The sequence below is a fragment of the Danio aesculapii genome, chromosome 17 (genome assembly GCF_903798145.1).
Source record: "Danio aesculapii chromosome 17, fDanAes4.1, whole genome shotgun sequence".
In the NCBI taxonomy this organism is placed as follows: domain Eukaryota; kingdom Metazoa; phylum Chordata; class Actinopteri; order Cypriniformes; family Danionidae; genus Danio; species Danio aesculapii.
Window position 1 is genome coordinate 23,802,294 of NC_079451.1, and position 19,214 is coordinate 23,821,507.

Here is a 19,214-nt window from a genome sequence, read left to right on the forward strand (position 1 = left end):
ATCCTGACAAGCAGTGAACGCGCGGTGGCGTTGAAGGCCTGAGACGCGGAGCACAGACGCTCTTGACAATCTGGAGGTCATTAATAATAATATAAAAAAGTTAATCCTACTCAGTTATGTGCATATGTTTTTATGCACATTTTCAAAATTGATGCGCATCTTGACGTTTCCATCAACCATTTTTTTTATGCGCATAAAAATAGGTGGATGGAAAAGTAGCTACAGTGGTGCTATGATGTCCTGTTTGTAAGGCTTCAGGATAAACTCCCTTTCATTATACACAATCATAAATGACTGAACATTCTGTCTAAGATCTAATATAAAAAAAAAACACAGGGCTGAAACAACACTAGGCTGGGTTAATGATCAATTGTTCTTGTTTGGGTGAACTAGTATTATAATCCTACAGAATAACAAACATGTACTGCAGGCATTGCTCAATAATTGAAGGTTCAATGCCTTTAAGAATTTCAAGAGATGTGCCATGTTCGTTTCATTACTTGATAATTATTATATATTCCAGAATACAAGACATTTAAAAAAAAAAAACAGGATGCGATTTAAATTCCAAAGTGACTTAATTCATTTAGTATAGGGTAAGCAAAACATGAACGAGAGAAACACAAATATTTCATTATAGCACAAATATTAACTTCTAAATATTTTTATTTATGGGACATTTCATTATCATTTCAGCTTTGTTTTAAATAAATTAGTTTAGGCTTGACATTAACATTGAATTGTGTTTACAGCAAATTACATAACCAGGGTTTCAGCAGATATCATAATGTCAAATTTAAGACTTTTTAAGATCATTAAGTATTAAATTAAAGACCTATATCACAATATCAAAAACACGCATATAGATAAAGAGAAAATGCTAAATCACAAACTTAGTGGTAAAATAAACGTATTTAAATTGAACGATACTTAAGACAGGTTAGAACATCATTCCTTTTTTGAGGTACTTTTTACTAACAAGGTGAAAGAATCAAATACTGCCATGCCATATGTAATTCGGTATTGGTACACTGTTGACATGTAAACAACACAGCCTTAAGCCACTTTTCCACTGTGTGGTAAAACAAAGCAAAGTGGATGGGATCATAACTTTTTTTGCACTACTTCTACTAATGTAACCTAATTCCTGGTTGCCACATCCAGATCACATTTGATCCGCTTCTTGAATATCAACATGAGGAACGTCCGCACCTTCTCTACTGATCATGATACAGCCATTAGAAGATGCGTGTCAGTCACTGAAAATAATCCTATAGAGGCTGTTGCTGACTATTTATTTACATCTTGCAGGATTGTCTTCTCGCATTACAATGACGCAGGTAGTGATGATTCTCTCTTTTTTAGTTTCTGCACAGCTCATTTCTGTACTATACACAGTGGAAATCTTCCTAAAGTGAGTTGTACCGTGGAAAATCAGCATTGTAGTAAGAAGCAAACTATTTACCCCACTCTGTGCCGTCTCCAGAACTCCGAGCTTCCCCAGCACCTTCTCCATCCTCCGCGTTCACCAAAAAGTCAAACTCTTTGAGTGCGTCCTCTGTGTCAGGGTCATCCGGCAAGTCTGAAGCCAAACCTTCATTTCCGACCTGGAAAAGTAGTCAAGACTACAACACATAAACTTCCATATCCTGAGAATGACTACTTTGAGATCATTCACATGTAAAATATCCTGGTTACACACCTTAATCTTATGTTTTTTTATTCTGCGTTTATCGCTCCTGTCAGGCACATCCTCCATTATATCACCCTCATCATCATCTTCTTCATCACTATCATCAGCGTTTTCTAAAAAATTAAATGTCTCCAGAACTTCTGGATTCCTGTTGAACAAAAGCCATCACAGACAACGGTAAGAAGGAAATCTTATTTAATTGTTTGTATGAATTCATCAGTTACTTCAAATCAAATAAATGGACACCTTTTCATGTCTTGTCCCTTTCTTTTGGCTGGAGATTCGCCTCCGTTTAGAATTTGCTCTAGGTTCTTGGTTTCCACGGAACCATTCTGCTCTGAGCCGGACAGTCCTAGTAATGACCGCACTCGCTGCGTCCGGACGTCCAGTATTGTGTCCGTATAACCTACTTCCTGAAGATATCTTGAAAAGAGACAAAGTTGGTCAGAACAGAGCAGGTGATATAAATAGTGATAACGTGACAACACAGATGCCTATGAACTTTCTTAGCAGAACTGAAAAGCACACACACACACGGAATGCACAAGTGTCATTAGGAAAGGTATAATGACTCAAGGCTAACTTACTGTCTGAGAAGTTGTCTGCCCTGTTTCCACGTTAACTGGCTGTTCTGAGGTATGGCTGAGACCTCTGTATCTTTGGTATCTTCTTTATGAAACAGAAAAATACAAAAGTTTAATAAAACACATGGCAACACTATTTCGATGGTCCCTACTGCACATTTTGTTGACTAAAAGTTGTATTGCAACTACATGACAATTACTTCTCATTTGAGTATTAGTAGACTGTCTTCTTAATATCTGCTGATACTGCTCCATCGACAGACATTTAACTGACTTTAACAAACTTTGCAAGTTCATGTCAAATTACTTTAACCCTAACTCCAACCTAAAAGTCTACTTATAATCTATTGAGAATAAGTTGGCATGTAGATGCAATGCAACTTAAATTTAACAAAATATGTTAAAGGGACCATCAAAATAAAGTGATACCAAACACATTAGAGATTCCAGAAAAACAAAAAAAAATACATGCAAACAACCATTGAATTGTTTCTGGATATTTTGTTGGAAAATGTATTTTTCAGATTGATGATGAAATGGTCTTGAAGGAATGGAGCTGTTGATCAAAACAGTCACATTTATTTGGAGATTCTCTGATGGGGCAATTTTATTGCTCAGCTTGACATAACAACATAATGATAGGCCAAACTACAACTGTCAAATGTGTGGACTTTATAGGTAGGTCTAAGGTTTATTGCTTTTATATAAAACAACTAGAAAGACTCAACTTTCAAATTTTGTTGATTGTAATCAGAAAATAAAAAATTCATCAAAAGCACCTGTAAAAACAGTGATAAACATTCATACAAAATGTCTTTAAGTTTCCAACCAAGTACATCTCTAATATTAATCAATAATATTAAAAATACTGTTAGTTTTCAAAAGCTGCTAGCTATCAAACATAGACTACAAATGTATCATGGTTTATATCTGGTTTAATCTAGTATTAGCAACATTTTTAATAATATTAATAATGATAATAATAATAACAGGACTGAAGAATTTATGCTGAAAATTACACTTCAACAGAAATATATGGCATATTTACATATAATATTTCAAATTGACCCTTTTCACATTTTCGGGTTTCTAAGTAGCGGAAGGCGTCATAGTTGGGTAAACTTACAGGGCAGTGAATGGGAGAGTACAACAAATATTTATTTTACAATCCCATTTGCTCCACGATGGTGTTATCAAGACTTTCAGAAAAAGGAAAAAAAATGTGTGATACTAATAACAGCAGCCAGAAGGGAGAACAACATTAAATGTACTGTCCTGTCCATAGATGCTGCATTACAAACACCTGGCACAAGCGGTAATTTGGTTTTTGTAATTTGATGCAAAGATGATTTAACACATACGCAAACACATTTAAATGTACATACGCTTGTTAAAAAATAAAAATATTTAAAACTTTCAAGAATTTAAGATTATGATGACCGTTAAATGCATCATAACACTCATGTGAAAAGAATATATTGTTAAAAAAAAATACAATAGGTGCTGGACTTGAAACTTTTGAACTGTATTGTATATTACAGGGTTCCCATGCTTCCATGAACTGCAAATTCAAGGACTTTTTAAAGCACCATTAATTTTAAATCAAGCACCTCTGTAATTCATACCTCAGCATATGCAGTGCCATGAAAGGCCTTACTAATATTTCACTTACACTTAATTTCCTTTCTTACATTGACATTATTTTTGTGTTTAAAGAACTTTAACAATTTTAACACTGGTGATATTTAACTGCAGTTTCTGAAATGTTGGTAAAATGTGCATTATTTGTCAGTGCTCCTGTACAAGAATTAAATGTAGGTTTTTTAAAGAATTTCTCAGTTTTTTTTAATTCTTGTTTGACAATTAAAGTACAATTGTTGAAATAAAACCATTAACAAATGTTATTGTTATTTCAAATTTTATTCAAGCACTTTCAAGGACCTTTATTTGTTAAGTATTTTCCAGGCCTTGAATCCATATGTCTGAAACTCAAGTACTTTTAAGCACATTCAAGCAGCGTGGGAACACTGATATCATACACTTTAAAAAATAGGTTGGGTCCTCTTACCTGATTCAAAGCTAGGCATTTTCACTTCACCTTGATTAAGCTCTGTCCCATATTTTAATTTATGGTATTTTGCTCTGGAAATGAAAGACAGAATCTTTGTTAAAATACACGCATAAATATACAAACACACACATATATACATGTTTTTTTAATATAAATTTGAACAGAAAATGTAGATTTTTTTTTTGTTTGTTTACAATAAATAATATTACAAAAAAAGTACAAACCTTTCTTGCTTTAACGCATATTCTAACATTTTTATTCTTCTAACAAGGTCATTCTTTAAATTTTCCTGCCCCTTCCTTTCTCCTTGGAGGAATGCTATTCGGGCCTGCAACACAGAAACAGACGTCATGATGAGAACATGTGACAGAAAGGTTAAACCAGAGCATATAAATTTTAGCAGAGTTGTCAACTTGTGAAATGTACGTAATGAGAAACAAATTTGGCACTGGAACAGACATGCTCTTGCTGACATCTGACAAAAAAAAGAACACACATTTGTGAACCAATCGTTTGCTTGGTGAACTCGGTGAATCAGTCTGAATCAAATCAATAACCATGATTTGACTGGATACGAAATCATTTCATCTCATTTTCTTAAGAGGAACCAACACAAGGCACTGGAAGGCAGTGGCCCAGAGGAACTGAGCTCTAAAGAGCAGGTTAACATTAGCAAATGAGAGCAGCTGTGCAACTTGACCCCTCTTAAAGGCCAGGAAGTGAATGAAAGGAGGCAAGGGGAGGGGTATTTATAGACAACCAACCCCTCAGCCTTCCTGGAGGAACAAGAGCTCCTGCAGACTCTCATGACAACCTTACTTGCTTGGCAGGTAATCTAGCAGAGGAAATCCTGCGTGCTTTTTGTAGAAACCAAACTGAGTTGTCCATTACAATTCAGTGGTGTAATATTATTGTTAAATGAAAGTATGTAGCACATACACCTCCTTAATTTCACTGATTAGAACCCAAGTTTTAATTCTCATAAAAAAACAGCATAGCAAACAGGACAGCGAGACGCCAGTCCATTGATCGAGTCAACACTACCTTCACCTTATGTTCTAAAGTATTTAATGGTCAAGCTCAAATATCTGATCAGCAAAAGCCCAATGAGCATTGTGTAATACTGTTTAAACATAAAAGCACATCCCCTCAAGTGATCGATATAGGAACTTGCAGAATAACACAGGCTGTTGATCAATAAAACATGTAACGTCAATTGATTTATACATCATTAACAATAGTTGCATAATGCAAACATTTGCGGAAAGAGCAATTGTGTAGAGCACTAAATTGAAGGAAAACATTAAATTTGCAACATATTGGCTGCTTTGGATTTTTCAATTTACTGTGAGTGGTTGATATTGAATATTTAAATATTAAAAATGTAGCGATAGACAGAAAGAGCAATAGTCTTCTCAACTGTGAGAAATATCTTACTGAAACTGCTATATTTTTGTGCAAAACACTTAAATAATAATGTTTTTACCATGACTTAAATACTTATACACTTGTACCATCTTCACTTGTGTATCATAAAATGTGAATTTCTGTGCTAAAATAAATTTTTAAAACACCTTATTGTTCATTGACTACTATAAATATGTCATTCTTGGTTTTGTCTTATCCAAGAGTAAAGACTGAGCAAACAGGAGCCATCAAAACATGGTCTGCTCAAATCTGTCAGTCACTTTCCTGCTTAACCAACAACAAGCATTTGGGGCACGGCTATTGTAGTAGACAGCTTGATTAGTGTAGTTACTTTTCAAGGTAAATAGATTTACTAACAGAAACGCTTGTCAAAATTCAAACAGTTTCCAATAAAGCAAACAATAAAGCAAAACAAGGTAAACACTAGGGCTGCACCATATTGAAAAAAATCTGGCATTGTGATATTTTGTTTTTCTGCGATATATATTGTGATATGAATACAATTTCGTCAGATGACTTGAAAAGCTCTATTTGAAATGAAATCATTCATTTAGATTGATTGGAATAATCTTGAATCAAAGAAATTGAAAGCAGAAACAGATGTAGCAAAAAATAAAAGTGAAATAAGTAGTTAGATATTCAGGTACAGTAATACGACACAATACGATGTATTTTTATCATGATATTTTGCCCCTGGTAATGATAGATCAAGATACTTGCAATATATACCACAAGAAAACCATCCACAATATATCATGATATCTGTAAATGAAGGGTAAATGCATCAAAAAGTTATGAGATGCATTTCTTTTATTAACAGCAGATGTTTCCTATCCTCCATTACGAGAATACATGGTAGTATATGTATATACTAGAATACTGCGATACATGGTAGCAGTGCAAGGCTGAATAATTAATTCAGATCTTTTGTACCTTTAAATATCAATACTTTACTACATCGATAAGAAAGTCACAGGTGGAATTATCACGATAATTCAGCATATCAATGTTTTGTCCCACGCCTATTATTAAATAATCAAATGTAATGTAAAATAACACCATACGTTCTTCATTGCTGATCAACTATAAGCTTAACTCCCCAATGTGATGTGATCCTGTGATGGGACTATTGCGAATGCACACATTGCAATATCGATTTACTGTGCAGCCCTAATAAACACTGACAATGCTTTTACAAGATGGAAAAACATGGAATGTTTGGGTTTGTGAGGTGAACTGATCATTTAATAACACTGTTAAATGCTCACACAATCAGTGTGATGGAAATCTCATTATCACAAAAGAATCAAAATGGTGCTGCCTGGAGAAAAAAATAAAAAAAACAAGGAAAAACTGGCCTTTTACAGACACGTTAAAAAAAAAAAAACTCAAAACACAAAAGAGTTTTTGTTTGAGGATTTAAAAATCACTAGTTTAAAACAGTTGAACATTCAGTGCATTTTAAGGGTGCATTCACACCTTGCGTTTCGGAACCTGGTGCATTTCCCCAGTTAGCACGGTTCGTTTGGCATATGTGAATCCAGCAATCGCGCTCAGATCTCGAACAACTGGTTCGAGATCACCTGAATGAGATGGTCTCTGTTCGATTGAAACGAACTCTGGAGTGGATCAATTGTAGTGAGAAAGCAATACGATCCAACAAACTAACGAACCAGGCTATATCACAGTGCATTATGGTTATGTAATAGGCATATATGGCTATATAAAGAGAGAATGATGACTAGAGCGAGATGTCATTCCTACCGGTAAATGTGTGTTTCATGTCAAATACAAAAGTGAAAGCATGCTGAACTATTAAAGAGAGCTGTTTATCTGTTAGGAAAATTGACTGAACTGCAGTCTTGGTTTGTCTGTTATTTCTCTCTATAATGTAAAGCCTATAATGCATAATTCTAGCCAACGGCGGCAGTATGAGAAAGTCTTACTTCTGATTTATATTTGGTGACGACATCTGAGGGTGTCTCCATTCAAATTAAAGTGCAGCTTTTCGTTTATAATGTCTTATTGGTCATCGTCATAAATTACAATAAGGACGCATGACAGCGGAGTGGGACTCTGCAAAATAAACCGTGAAACTCCAATGCGAGTTGAGTTTACTCGCAGGTGACTAGTTTTAGCTATTTTGGTCCATTTAGAAACTTTGCATGTGAAAGCGAACCACACCAAAGAACAAAAATAAACATTGTAATAATTGTAATCAATAGTTTTCTTCCGAAACAGGGATCTACAGGTGTGAAAGCAGCCCAAGTGTAAAATATTCTAATTTATTTATAGTTTATAGTGTTGTTCTTACTTCACACAAAACTGCGAACGTCAGAAACGACGATTTTTAACGATTTTCTCCAATGACGTGAGTATTTCTCATTAGGGAGTTTACAGGTTGGGGGTTACAATTAAATAGAACATATAAATCAACATAAATACATTTTCAAAACTCTAGACATTACTCAAGCAATGAAAGAATCCAAAGAAAGATGTTTGACCAAGAGAAGACAGAACACAGGCTGGCTTGTTTGGGAGCTCAAAGCAATTACGTTCTTGGATGAAGTTTTCACACAAGACAGCTGTCTGTACTTGTCTTCAGACTATAGACATTTTGGAACGAGACTGACAGACAGAGGCCTGCCTGGCTCAAAAGCACACCATGTGTATGACAGCATTCACGATCTGAACCAAAGGCTAATGCGCAGACTGAAATACACTGTTTACATCTGTAAATAACGCAGTAGCTATGGTAATACTGATTGTCACTGTAAAGTATAAGAGATGATAAAGTTGTTGAGAAGACAGAGTGTTAGAGACAGAAGTGAGCTTTCACAATCCATGTTCACAGAGCTGGAATCAAAGTGTGAGGTCACTCCACTGAGACGCCTCACAGGCAGCCTGGGGGAAACATAGTGAGATCACTGGCCAAAACTAGAGCCTTACAAAGGAGCAAGCTGCAGCACACGGGGCAAGAATAGCCCTCACCGACGCATAACACATTCCAGCGTACAGTTGTCAGATTATAGAGCAAACAGCAGAAAGTTTAACAAGATAATGACGAGACTAGGCTAACCTGTAATGTTTAATAGAAAGACATGATAAAGACAGACATTCAAACGAAAGCTTTTCCACTACAGGAGTTTTTTTCTCTTTTAACTCACTCTAGACTCATACTACAGGAAAAATGTCCCCTAAATGGCCTCTACCTTGAAAGGTAACTGTCAAAACTGTAGGTTGGTATACTTGAAAGCTCGGCTACGAGAACATAACTTTGTCTGAGAATGCCAAATCTCACTAATTGGTTTGTCAAAAACCATGACAGACATCTAAGTAGGCATGAGACGATAACCGTTTTTAAGGTATACCGTGGTTTGAAAAGTCAAGCTGCCAAAAAGTTCTGCTATACCGTTCCTAAGGTATATGTTTGATTTATTTTTATTTACATTTTTAGGACAACAGTGTCTCCAACAGAAAAGATATCCAAAGATGCTGTTTTAAATTGTAAAAAAACTCTGTTTATAAAACTAATAAAGACAGCAGTCAATTATTCATTTGAATTATTTAGCCCGACATGTTTACTGCTCCAAAATATTACAAATGTTTCTTAAAATAAAATATATTGTGTTAAAAAGGGAAAAAGGTTTTGTTTTTTACCCAGACATTTAAAAAGAATATATTTTATAGCAGTTATCACAATACTGTGAAACTGTGATCATTTTATCCAAGGTTATCATACCATCAGAATCTTATACCTGCCCATGCCTACATGGAGGTAGTCTTACCAACATGAAAACGATACAGAAAATATTGCACAAACACCTCTGAAACTTGTGTGCAGCCCAACTTAAGGCTGAACTACATAACTATTAAGGGCGTATATGTGTTTCTAAACAATAAATTTGCATTTGTAAGTTTGGGGTAAATAAGTAAAAGAGTCATTGACTTGCTTGGCAATGACAATTTGAAAACATTCTATAATACTGATTTAGTGCTTACATAAGACTGGGCATTAAAATTGGTATTTATTGACCAAACACCATTGTCAATATCGAGTTTCAGGTATGAAGCACTATAGTTTTATTAAAATGTGGCTGCTGAGCGTGCGCCTTGGAAGGAATGCCAGTATAAGCATGTCAGTTTTTCATTTCCAATGGAGGCGTGCAACTTGCATGACGCGCATATGGGCATGGTTTCGGCTACATTCATTCTTCCGCGCCACACCAACATTCATCCCGCCATGGCTACACTACAGCTTCTCATTCAAATAATTCAGTCGTTGTTTTTTTAAAAGCAGATTATAATCGCATCAAAATGTATTAAAAAGTAAGTGAATTATAACAGCGATAACATTCTGTAATCATAGTAGTGCTGTGCATTATCGCTGAAAATATCTGTGCTGCGGGCACACCATTTAACTAGAACTAACTAATCTGCTTCACACTTTGTATGGAATGTACACATTTTAGTGATAATGACAGGCTAATAACCTCAGACAAACACTACAGTGCATTTTACTTTTCTCAAAAAATTTGTATCGGGGCTGCAGCAATGGTTTGTCCGTTTGTCATACTCTGAAAAAATGGTCGAAGGTCGCCTAGTTACAGCAAGACGGCAGGGAAGAGCAATAGGTCAGAATAACAACATATGCAAAAATGAGTGCGGTGGCTAGCAGCAGTGAGGAGTTTGTAAATAAAAAAAGAATGTAAGGACGTCAGCAAAGTGGCTTCTTGGTTTCTTTTCTTGTGCATCACAGCCACTGGCACCCCAAAAGATTTTTTTAGCATTGTGTTAATGTAGTCATCCAACTTCACAGTTTGTAATGTTGCAATATGTATTAGAATAATGATGACTGGTCCCTCTACTTGAAAGCTCAGATTTGATTATCATAATTTCTTTTGTTTACAGAGTTTGAGGTTTACTCTATCATTATTATTCACACCGTAAAGTTTGCTTTGATTGTTCAGCATTTACACTTTACCACTGCACACACTTTGTAATATTTTATTTGATCAAGTTTGAGTCTCATTAACACTTATGCTTATTTTATTATAAAAAGGTGAAATTTTGTTTAAATATTTTTGGTTTTGACTACTAAAACTATTTGCCTTAGTAATGTTGGTAAATGAAAATTAAGTGGTTAAACAAAATCCTAATATGCCTAAATAGATTGTTAAAAAAAAAATCAATAATTATCAATATTGAATGATATTAAACATGATATTGTAATTTATTTTGCAATATCGCCCAGCCCTACGCTTACACATTAAACAAAAAGTTGAAAACAGCTGTGCTACAGGATTTTTGGTAAAAAAAAGAAGAAAAAAGTAGTACTCTGAAAAATAAAAAGCAAAGTAACTTAAATGTAAAATGTAATCTTTTTTTTGTAAAGTTATACTTACTAACTGCAGACAGTTGAACGGCAGTGTAGTGAACCTAAAGTATGTACCTTTATTTTTAAATGATTAGACATTCTGCCGAGCCTATAATTGTGCTTAAGTGTAATTTTATAGAAACACTGTCACAAATAATAAATACTAGATTTTGTCTCATACTGTTATTCTTTATATTATATGCTTTATTGCCCAATTCAGAATCCTCTGACGAGGCTATTATACGTGTAAGCAAGTTAAATTATAATAAATCTGCAGAGACCAACAAAAGAATCTGCAGTATTAGCTAGTCATACTGATCCAGCTTGCATATCAGGGACTAAACTAGTCAGTCTTTATTTGTTTAGTGCTCTTTGCTTCCACTTTTTGTTCACAGTCAAAGCATTTTACAATAGTCAACAAAGAGTAATAGGAAAGTCTTAATGCTGATAAGACAGTAGAGAAACCTAAAAATATTGCAGTCTAAAAAAAAACAGTTCATGATGGATAAAAATGAAGAGTGAATAACAAGGAACAAAAAGAAAAATGGTAAATGCTTTTTTTAAAAGTTCTTTTCACATGACATGTCTGGTAAATGTGTAGATGAGTGATTCCCAACCTCTTTTCCTCATCCCCCCAGTACATAAATACATGCTAATATTTTCAGTTATAAATGTGCACTCAATCCAGCCCTCACATACTACTATTAACATGTCTTGCATTTACTTTTGAGAAACCAAAAGGCACACTTAAGTTCTTCTCTCCAACAGTTGCAGAAATTTCAGTAGACTGCATCACTTGTATTGACTGTAACCAGTGAATATAAATCCAATATAAATCAACGTTGCTCCCCTGAGTGTATGCGGTAGCATAGAACTGATAACATGCCATATCATATATTACGTACAACACAACATAAAACATGAAGCAAAAATGTCAATGATCAACACAAAGGCTGAAATGAAGATGTTGTTTTGCAAGATATGACATCTTTCCCAATCAGCAGTATGAGTGTGGAGTGAGCTATACTCAGCCAAGTCAAACTAAAATTCAAGTCAAAAGGGAACACAAAGAAGCTGGCTGTCACTTTGCTACAATTCTCAAATATTTGCAAATGATATAGATACTAGATTACCATGAGTTTCATTGATCTGATAACAGGTGGACAAAGAAGTCAAATTATTGTTCACACCTAGCATAAGGTTTGACAAATGTCTCTGTTTATTTTCAACCACTTCACTGATGATGAAGGGTCTTATGGGTGGATATAGAGTGGAGGAATGCCTTCATTTGACATACTTAACGTATGCAACATTTACACTAATCACATCACACAACTCACCTTGTTGCGATTGCTTTGACAGAACCAGTGTAATGCTAGCAGTCGATTGGCCTACAAGATGACATCATAGTTCCTCCACTATTGGCTTTCTCTGATCTTTCAATCTAATATTGTGAAAGCTAGCGCAATTTTTATAGACTGGAGTCCCATAAACTGCACAATTTGCGTATCTCCTTTGTCTCACACAAACATTTCAGGTCCTAGAGAATATGTTAATGAAATAATGAGCTGAATCACGTGTGTTTATGACCATTTCCACTGTCAAAAGGTACCAAAAAGCAAACCGTATCATACCACTTTTTGGGTACCCTTTGCAACGGGTACATAGCCAGACAAAAGGGTAGCCCGACAAAAGTTGTTTTTGAACCCAAATAAGGACTAAATGTGTAGTTTTTCTGTAATTGGTAACATATCGGAGACTGTAAGTGTCTGTATGTGTTCATATATGTTGCATTTATTGTAGGCTATTTGACACTGACATTGATCTGCAGTTATAATCAAATTATGTTTATGGAAAGGTTAGTAATGAACATTTATATACAAGTATTTATGTATATAAAGCATCTGTTTTGTGAGAAGTGCTTCTCATATGATATGTGAACGACCCGTACAGCTTTACTTTGAGCAAGATTTCCTTGAGCGAGAATGACATAGACTAAAACTTTCTGTCATACACCAATGGTACCCTTTTGGCAGTGGAAACGTACGGTTAAGTACCCTTACCAACCTGTACCGTACTGTACTGTATGTCAGTGAAAAGGGGCTATTTGTGTAAGGAGACTTGCAAAACAAGCAGTGTTTGGTGGGTTCGATGAACATGGTTGAGAACCAGTGCTGTAAAAAAACATATTAAAAGCACCAGATCAATTTTATACATTGAGTAGGCAGAAATGAGGTCTTTAACATCTTTTTAAATGCATTTGACCACATGAACATCCACACTATGTGGTCAACCTCTGGATGTTGCCAAAAGTGGACAAGCTCAAAACGTTTCACACCCCACTTACTCCTGTACTTAGTGTTGTCCACTTGTGATCGAATTAACCAAAACACATCTTATTAATACAGGTGAGAACTGGGCCTTAGATATTTACAACCATGAAAAACTTTTACACTATATTGAACACTACAATCAAGCTAACATCAGAAAAAGCATGAAAGGGGGCATTATAAAACATTCTATAACACTACCGTGTCTAGTTAAGCATAGTCTTCTGTTAAGGCACACATTTAACAGTCAAGAGTTATCCAACAAACATACATGCAACCTAAACTGATCAGATTACCAACTTTGTTTATCCCTGTAATGGGACACATGCATTAAGATCTAAATATTAATGAGCCAAGTGTGTTTTAGAGCAGGACATGAGCAGTTCAAATTTCGACATTTTTTACATATTATAGCAGAAACTTATGACTGGAATAACTTGACTAGACCAACATTTTTTTGTAATTCAGTTTCACTCACATAAGCAGTGAGAAGTGTTGGCAGGTAATACTAAGGAACTGTTGTTTTAAAAGAGCATTGCTAATGTCAGCAGAGTGTGAGGATGGCTAGTACACATATGGTCACTAACAGCTGGCTGCTCATGGCTCCAAGCAACTCACTGATGCTTGCTGGAAATCTCTGTCACCTAGCTGATTTAAAGATCGGCAGAACAGCATTTCAGCTGTGCAAACTGAACACAGACACTAAAAATAATCTGACTGCTGTGGGGGAAAAACAGCTGAATGAGGGGACCCTAGAGGGTTAATAATAGTACAATGGAAATATACTGGAAATGTAATAGTATAATGTTTATGTAAGTGAAAACGTGTATATACGTCAAAGCGAACAGAATATTAAAAGTAAATCTTTACATTTCATTTATAGCATGAAATAATGATTAAGCAAGGTAAAATAGTTAAAAAATGATCTATTAAATTAGACACTATTATAACATGCAGATTTTAAAAGAATTAATCTTTTTTTCTGAGAGTCATAGTCTGACTATTCATTGTTTGCATTTAAAATACTTGGGTTTGGTTTTGATGTACAAAAGTGACCTGACCTAATAAGAGCTTAATAATATACTGGTCTGCTAATTTTCATTTTGTTCTACTGTTTATTTTTAAAAATATCAATGGCATCTGTATTAACTACATATTTAATCAAGTCAAGAACCATTATTTGAAGAACTAAATTGAAACCAAGCCCAATGACAAACCCTAACACTTAGCCTACACATGCTTAAGCGAAGCTTATTAAAAAGAAAGGGAAATAAAAACAGGGCTGTCAATTGATTAAAACATTTTAAAGCATTAATCTCAATCATGGTCTTTCAATAATAGAGAGTAATCACAATATTGCATTTTACTGTAAATATGCTGTGGTGAAATAAAGAAATGCACGACAATCTAGTTAAGGAAACAGATCTGCTAGTTTTGTTATCTTACTCTTTATGTATTACTTTTAACTTGATTAAAGTGAATGAGTACAGATCGAGAAGGTATGCTTTTACACCAAAGTAGTTTTGCTTACATACTGCTGTCTAGTGATCTGGACAACTTTCACTTTGTTTAGCTTTTGTAATGTTGTACAGTTCATGTATTTTCATCACACTAGTTGCCCTGGACCAGAGGTCCCCAAACTTTTTTTTTTATAAAGGGCCAAAAGCCAAATATTATGGGCCGAAGTTAAATATACTAAGCTACTGTATATTACATTAAAGTTGCAATGGGTAATTTCCTAGTTTATTTCTTAAGACTTAAAATTAAATAGAAAACATTACTTCAAATCATATTAACTAATGCAGTATAACATTTAATTAAAATGATAACTTATTGTAATAAAAACAATTACATTTTTAACACAGTGGAGTTCAATGATGAATAAACTAGTCAAGCAGAATCTGCCTTTGCCTTGATTGTTGTCTATGTGTAGGGTGACAGTATGTACATTTAGGGTGCTGTTACACCTGCCTTATTTAATTCGGTTGAAACGCACTAGAGTTCGTTTTCCCTTAGTGCGGTTCGTTTGGGCCGGTGTGAATTCAGCGATCGCACTCGAGTGCACACCAAAAGCAGACCAAAAAAGCGTACCAAGACCTACTTGAAGAGGTGGTCTCGGTACGCTTTTAAACGAACCCTGGAGCAGTTAGTTTGTGGTGAGAATATGATCCGAACTAAAACAGACCCAACCGCAAAAAGTACTGTGCCTTTTTAGAGTAATCCAGCTGCCGTAGGCCGATGCGCTGTGCATTAAGGGGCGTGGAGGAAAAATGTTTGTTGAGAGAGAGAGAGAGAGAGAGAGAGAGAGAGAGAGAGAGAGAGAGAGAGAGAGAGAGAGAGAGAGAGAGAGAGAGGGAAAAATATTACCTGATGGATCGTTGCTAATATTTCCGCAAGATGACCATGTCGCTGTTTAGCAAAATTGATTTACGCCTTCCTCCTGAAGTGACGTGCAATACAATAAAACATTGTTTTTCAGCCCCAGCCACGTTTCATTTTCGAAATGTATAGTTTGTCTAAAGAGATGTATACAAACTATATAGTATACTATGAGCAGGGATACAATCAGTCAGCGCAGTCGTAGCTCCACAGTAAAAAGCGACATTTTGTGTCTGCCGGTTTGTTTACTTGCGGGAGTTTCATTGGCATTTCTGACCAATCAAAAAGCGGTTTAGGAAATGAGTTCCACAACATCTGGCCAATGAGTGATGTGGATTTTGTCAGATGACTGCATTTTGGTTCTTTTTAACTGGTTCGGACCAATGCAATCAGTGCGGTGTGAAAACCACCCAAAGACGGCAGAAAATGCAACAATGTATCATATGTTGCCCTTGGTCCAAAGGAACTGAACTACAAATGTGAAAGCACTCTTAAACTAAATCTGATTAATTTACAGCATTTAAGTGAAACATTTAATTTCAGTTAGCTTTTAACAATAAAAACAAACAAACAAACATCGTTCTTCCTCTCTTCTCAGATGGGATGGTGGGCCAAATCTGTGGGCCAACTTTGGACTGTGAGCCCTAGTTTGGGCATCCCTGTCCTAGACGATAACGGGTATGGTCCTAAACGATGTTGATGGGTCTGCAGTCTGTGAAAATCCATCTAGTAATGGAATCAATTAGCCTTGTAGCTGTTTTTGTTGTTGTTAATGGAGCTGTGCTGCTTTTCTCATCTATTGTGTCTCAGCACTGGGTTATTTGCTAACATCCATAAAAATATATTGGCAATAGAACTTGGGTTTGGACCAGGCAATCGACCCAAGGTGTGAAAGCACCCTCAGTGGAAGAACAGTTCATCCCTACAATAAGTGCACAACACAACATTGGTTTTATCCAAACTAGAAGCTTTTTTATAACGAAACTTTAACACTAGGTGTTGTGTCTTGAGCCATCAAATAACTGGCGTTCACTTTACTCTTATCACACAATGATATGGATGTGATGAGGGCAAAAAATTCAGGTCAAACCTTATCAAACAATTAAATTGCATTAAAAAAGAATGTACATCTTAATTTTTTGGGATTAATCACATGCGTTAATTTTGACAAAATAACAACCTTTTAAAATACTTTTTTAAATTGGCAGCTTGTAGGCATGGACTGCTATGAGACTGACAGTATGATAAAACGTTGCCAGTTTTAAAACCTTCACTTTTCCAAACCACTGTATACCTTGAAAACTGTTATCATCCCATGCCAAGCGGCCTGCACAAGTTATGGAGTTTAGTGCATTATGATAACAGATATACATCCATTATTTTCAGTGTCTAACACACTGACCTTACAGTAGAAAACAGCTCTTTTGGCATTAACGTAACATTTTGTAACGTTTTGATTTTCCAACATAAAAGTCCCTCAAATAATACTCCTACCTATATTCTTTTACAGATCAACTAGGAAGTCACATGTAGAATTCAGTAATATGACCCATAAATTGAATATTTCACTATATGAAAGAAAAGGGGATTTACAGACATTCAAAAAAAAGAGTTTCAAATGTAGCTTTGATTAGAGATGTGCAATGAGCCATTATGACTCTGAAGATGGTGCTAGCATGACCTACAAACCCTGAGCTAACCCAGATAACAGCGATCAGGCCCGTTCCTGATGTGACTGCTCAGGACATCTCTGCTAAGAGCTATGCCTACTAGCCAAGCAAGCTGACAGGAAGAGTTTCACATCAATTAGATCCAGACAGTATCAGAGTAGCACACAACCACTATCCATTATAACATTAGCAATGTCTCCTGCACTGAAGAGCAGCACCTGGTAATGGACTTAAGCATCTGCATGCAAAGCTGGAGAATCAAAGCACTCATATTTGGCAACATGATTTGATTTGGTTTAACTTGCAGCATTTCGTTTGTGGTATGTACGGTATGCGTCTAATGGTTAGATGGCAAGTGAACATCGGAATTATGGAATGCAAAGCAGATAAACAAGACCAACCCTCTTTTTAGGACCTGCATCAGTATGAGTGTGGGAGGGCTGACTTCCTCTAATGAAAAGTGCCCATTAGTTTTGAGGTGGGAGTCATTCTGAAAGTATGTCACAAAACAAGTCTGTACAGGGGTGGTGAAGAGACTCCTTAGCCTCCGAAATGAAGACTGACTGTGTTTACATAATGCCAAGTCCTGCCAGCTCCTTTCCTCATTCACAAAAGCTACACTGCCATCCTCATCTCTAGTAGGCTGAAAATATGACAGCTACACCCATTAATACAAGAAGAATGGAGATTTGGCTGTCATAACACACTCGTTCACCCAAAAATAACTCTGTCAAAGTGAGAGATGAGCAAAAAATACAAAAGTCATTGGGCGAAAAAGGACCAACAATGTTTGTTGGTAAATAAACTCATTCGGTTTGCATTATTCTTCATGGGCAAAAAAACAACATTTCTCAAAATAGCTTATGCCCCCACATAAAGAAACTCTTAATATGTTTAAAAAGGGAGGTGAGCAAATGATGACAGAACTTTGAATAAAATAATTCTCCAAGAACAAGGGAACTTTACTAACAAAACTAAAAACCACGGTAACTGTGGTTAAGCCATAGCTTAACCAGGGTTTTTGTAGTAAAACTGTAGTGATACAATTGGTAATCAATGCACCAAAAACATAGTAATGACACTTTTACTACAATAAAACCATGGTTATAATTTACACAAGTAAACGTTACTGTATCTATTAATTATTTGACTGTCAATAACAACAATTTTGATCAAATGTTGTGTGCAGCACCTCCATAACACAAATTATTTAACTGATAAAGTTATTTTCTAAATATAATACAGGTCAACTGTAAATTGGTTTGTTATTCTGCCAAGCGTGTTTTGTTTTTGTTTTATACAAAGTCTGTCATACAGGTTGGGAATAACATCAGGGTGAGTAAATAATGACAAAAAGGACAGTGACAAACAGAAGTACTGACACTTATCTAAATAATGCCAGTGATTCATCACAAATGCGTTTGCTAATCTGGACCAGAAGCTAAACTACAAAGCCTATCTGCTCATATAGTTTTTAAAGGATAGTTAACCTAAAATGAACATTATGTCATCGTTTACACACCCTCGAGTTGTTCCAAACCGGTTTAACACACTCTGTCTCTCGTATGTGTAACACAAGTGCTGATATCAGTCAGAGTGTTAGCAACTCGCCTCAAACTCCATTCACTTTAAATGCAACGTTACGTTCCATCAATGAACATGAATGGTGACCGTCGCTGTCA

General features: G+C 35.6%; 1 protein-coding gene across 2 annotated transcripts in view; it reads right to left on the reverse strand.

Moving 5' to 3' along the window:
* Window positions 1-19,214, reverse strand: part of strn3 (striatin, calmodulin binding protein 3) — a 36,530-nt gene that overhangs the window by 16,092 nt on the left and 1,224 nt on the right. Inside the window, exons 2-7 of one of the 2 annotated variants that reach the window (XM_056477720.1) lie at window positions 4,573-4,676; window positions 4,346-4,419; window positions 2,281-2,359; window positions 1,940-2,116; window positions 1,703-1,841; window positions 1,466-1,607 (exon numbers count right to left, since the gene is read on the reverse strand). In XM_056477720.1, coding sequence (XP_056333695.1) covers window positions 1,466-1,607; window positions 1,703-1,841; window positions 1,940-2,116; window positions 2,281-2,359; window positions 4,346-4,419; window positions 4,573-4,676 — 715 coding nt within the window. Of the gene's footprint in view, window positions 1-1,465; window positions 1,608-1,702; window positions 1,842-1,939; window positions 2,117-2,280; window positions 2,363-4,345; window positions 4,420-4,572; window positions 4,677-19,214 lie in introns of both variants that reach the window. The other variant, XM_056477719.1, reaches the window with a different exon arrangement.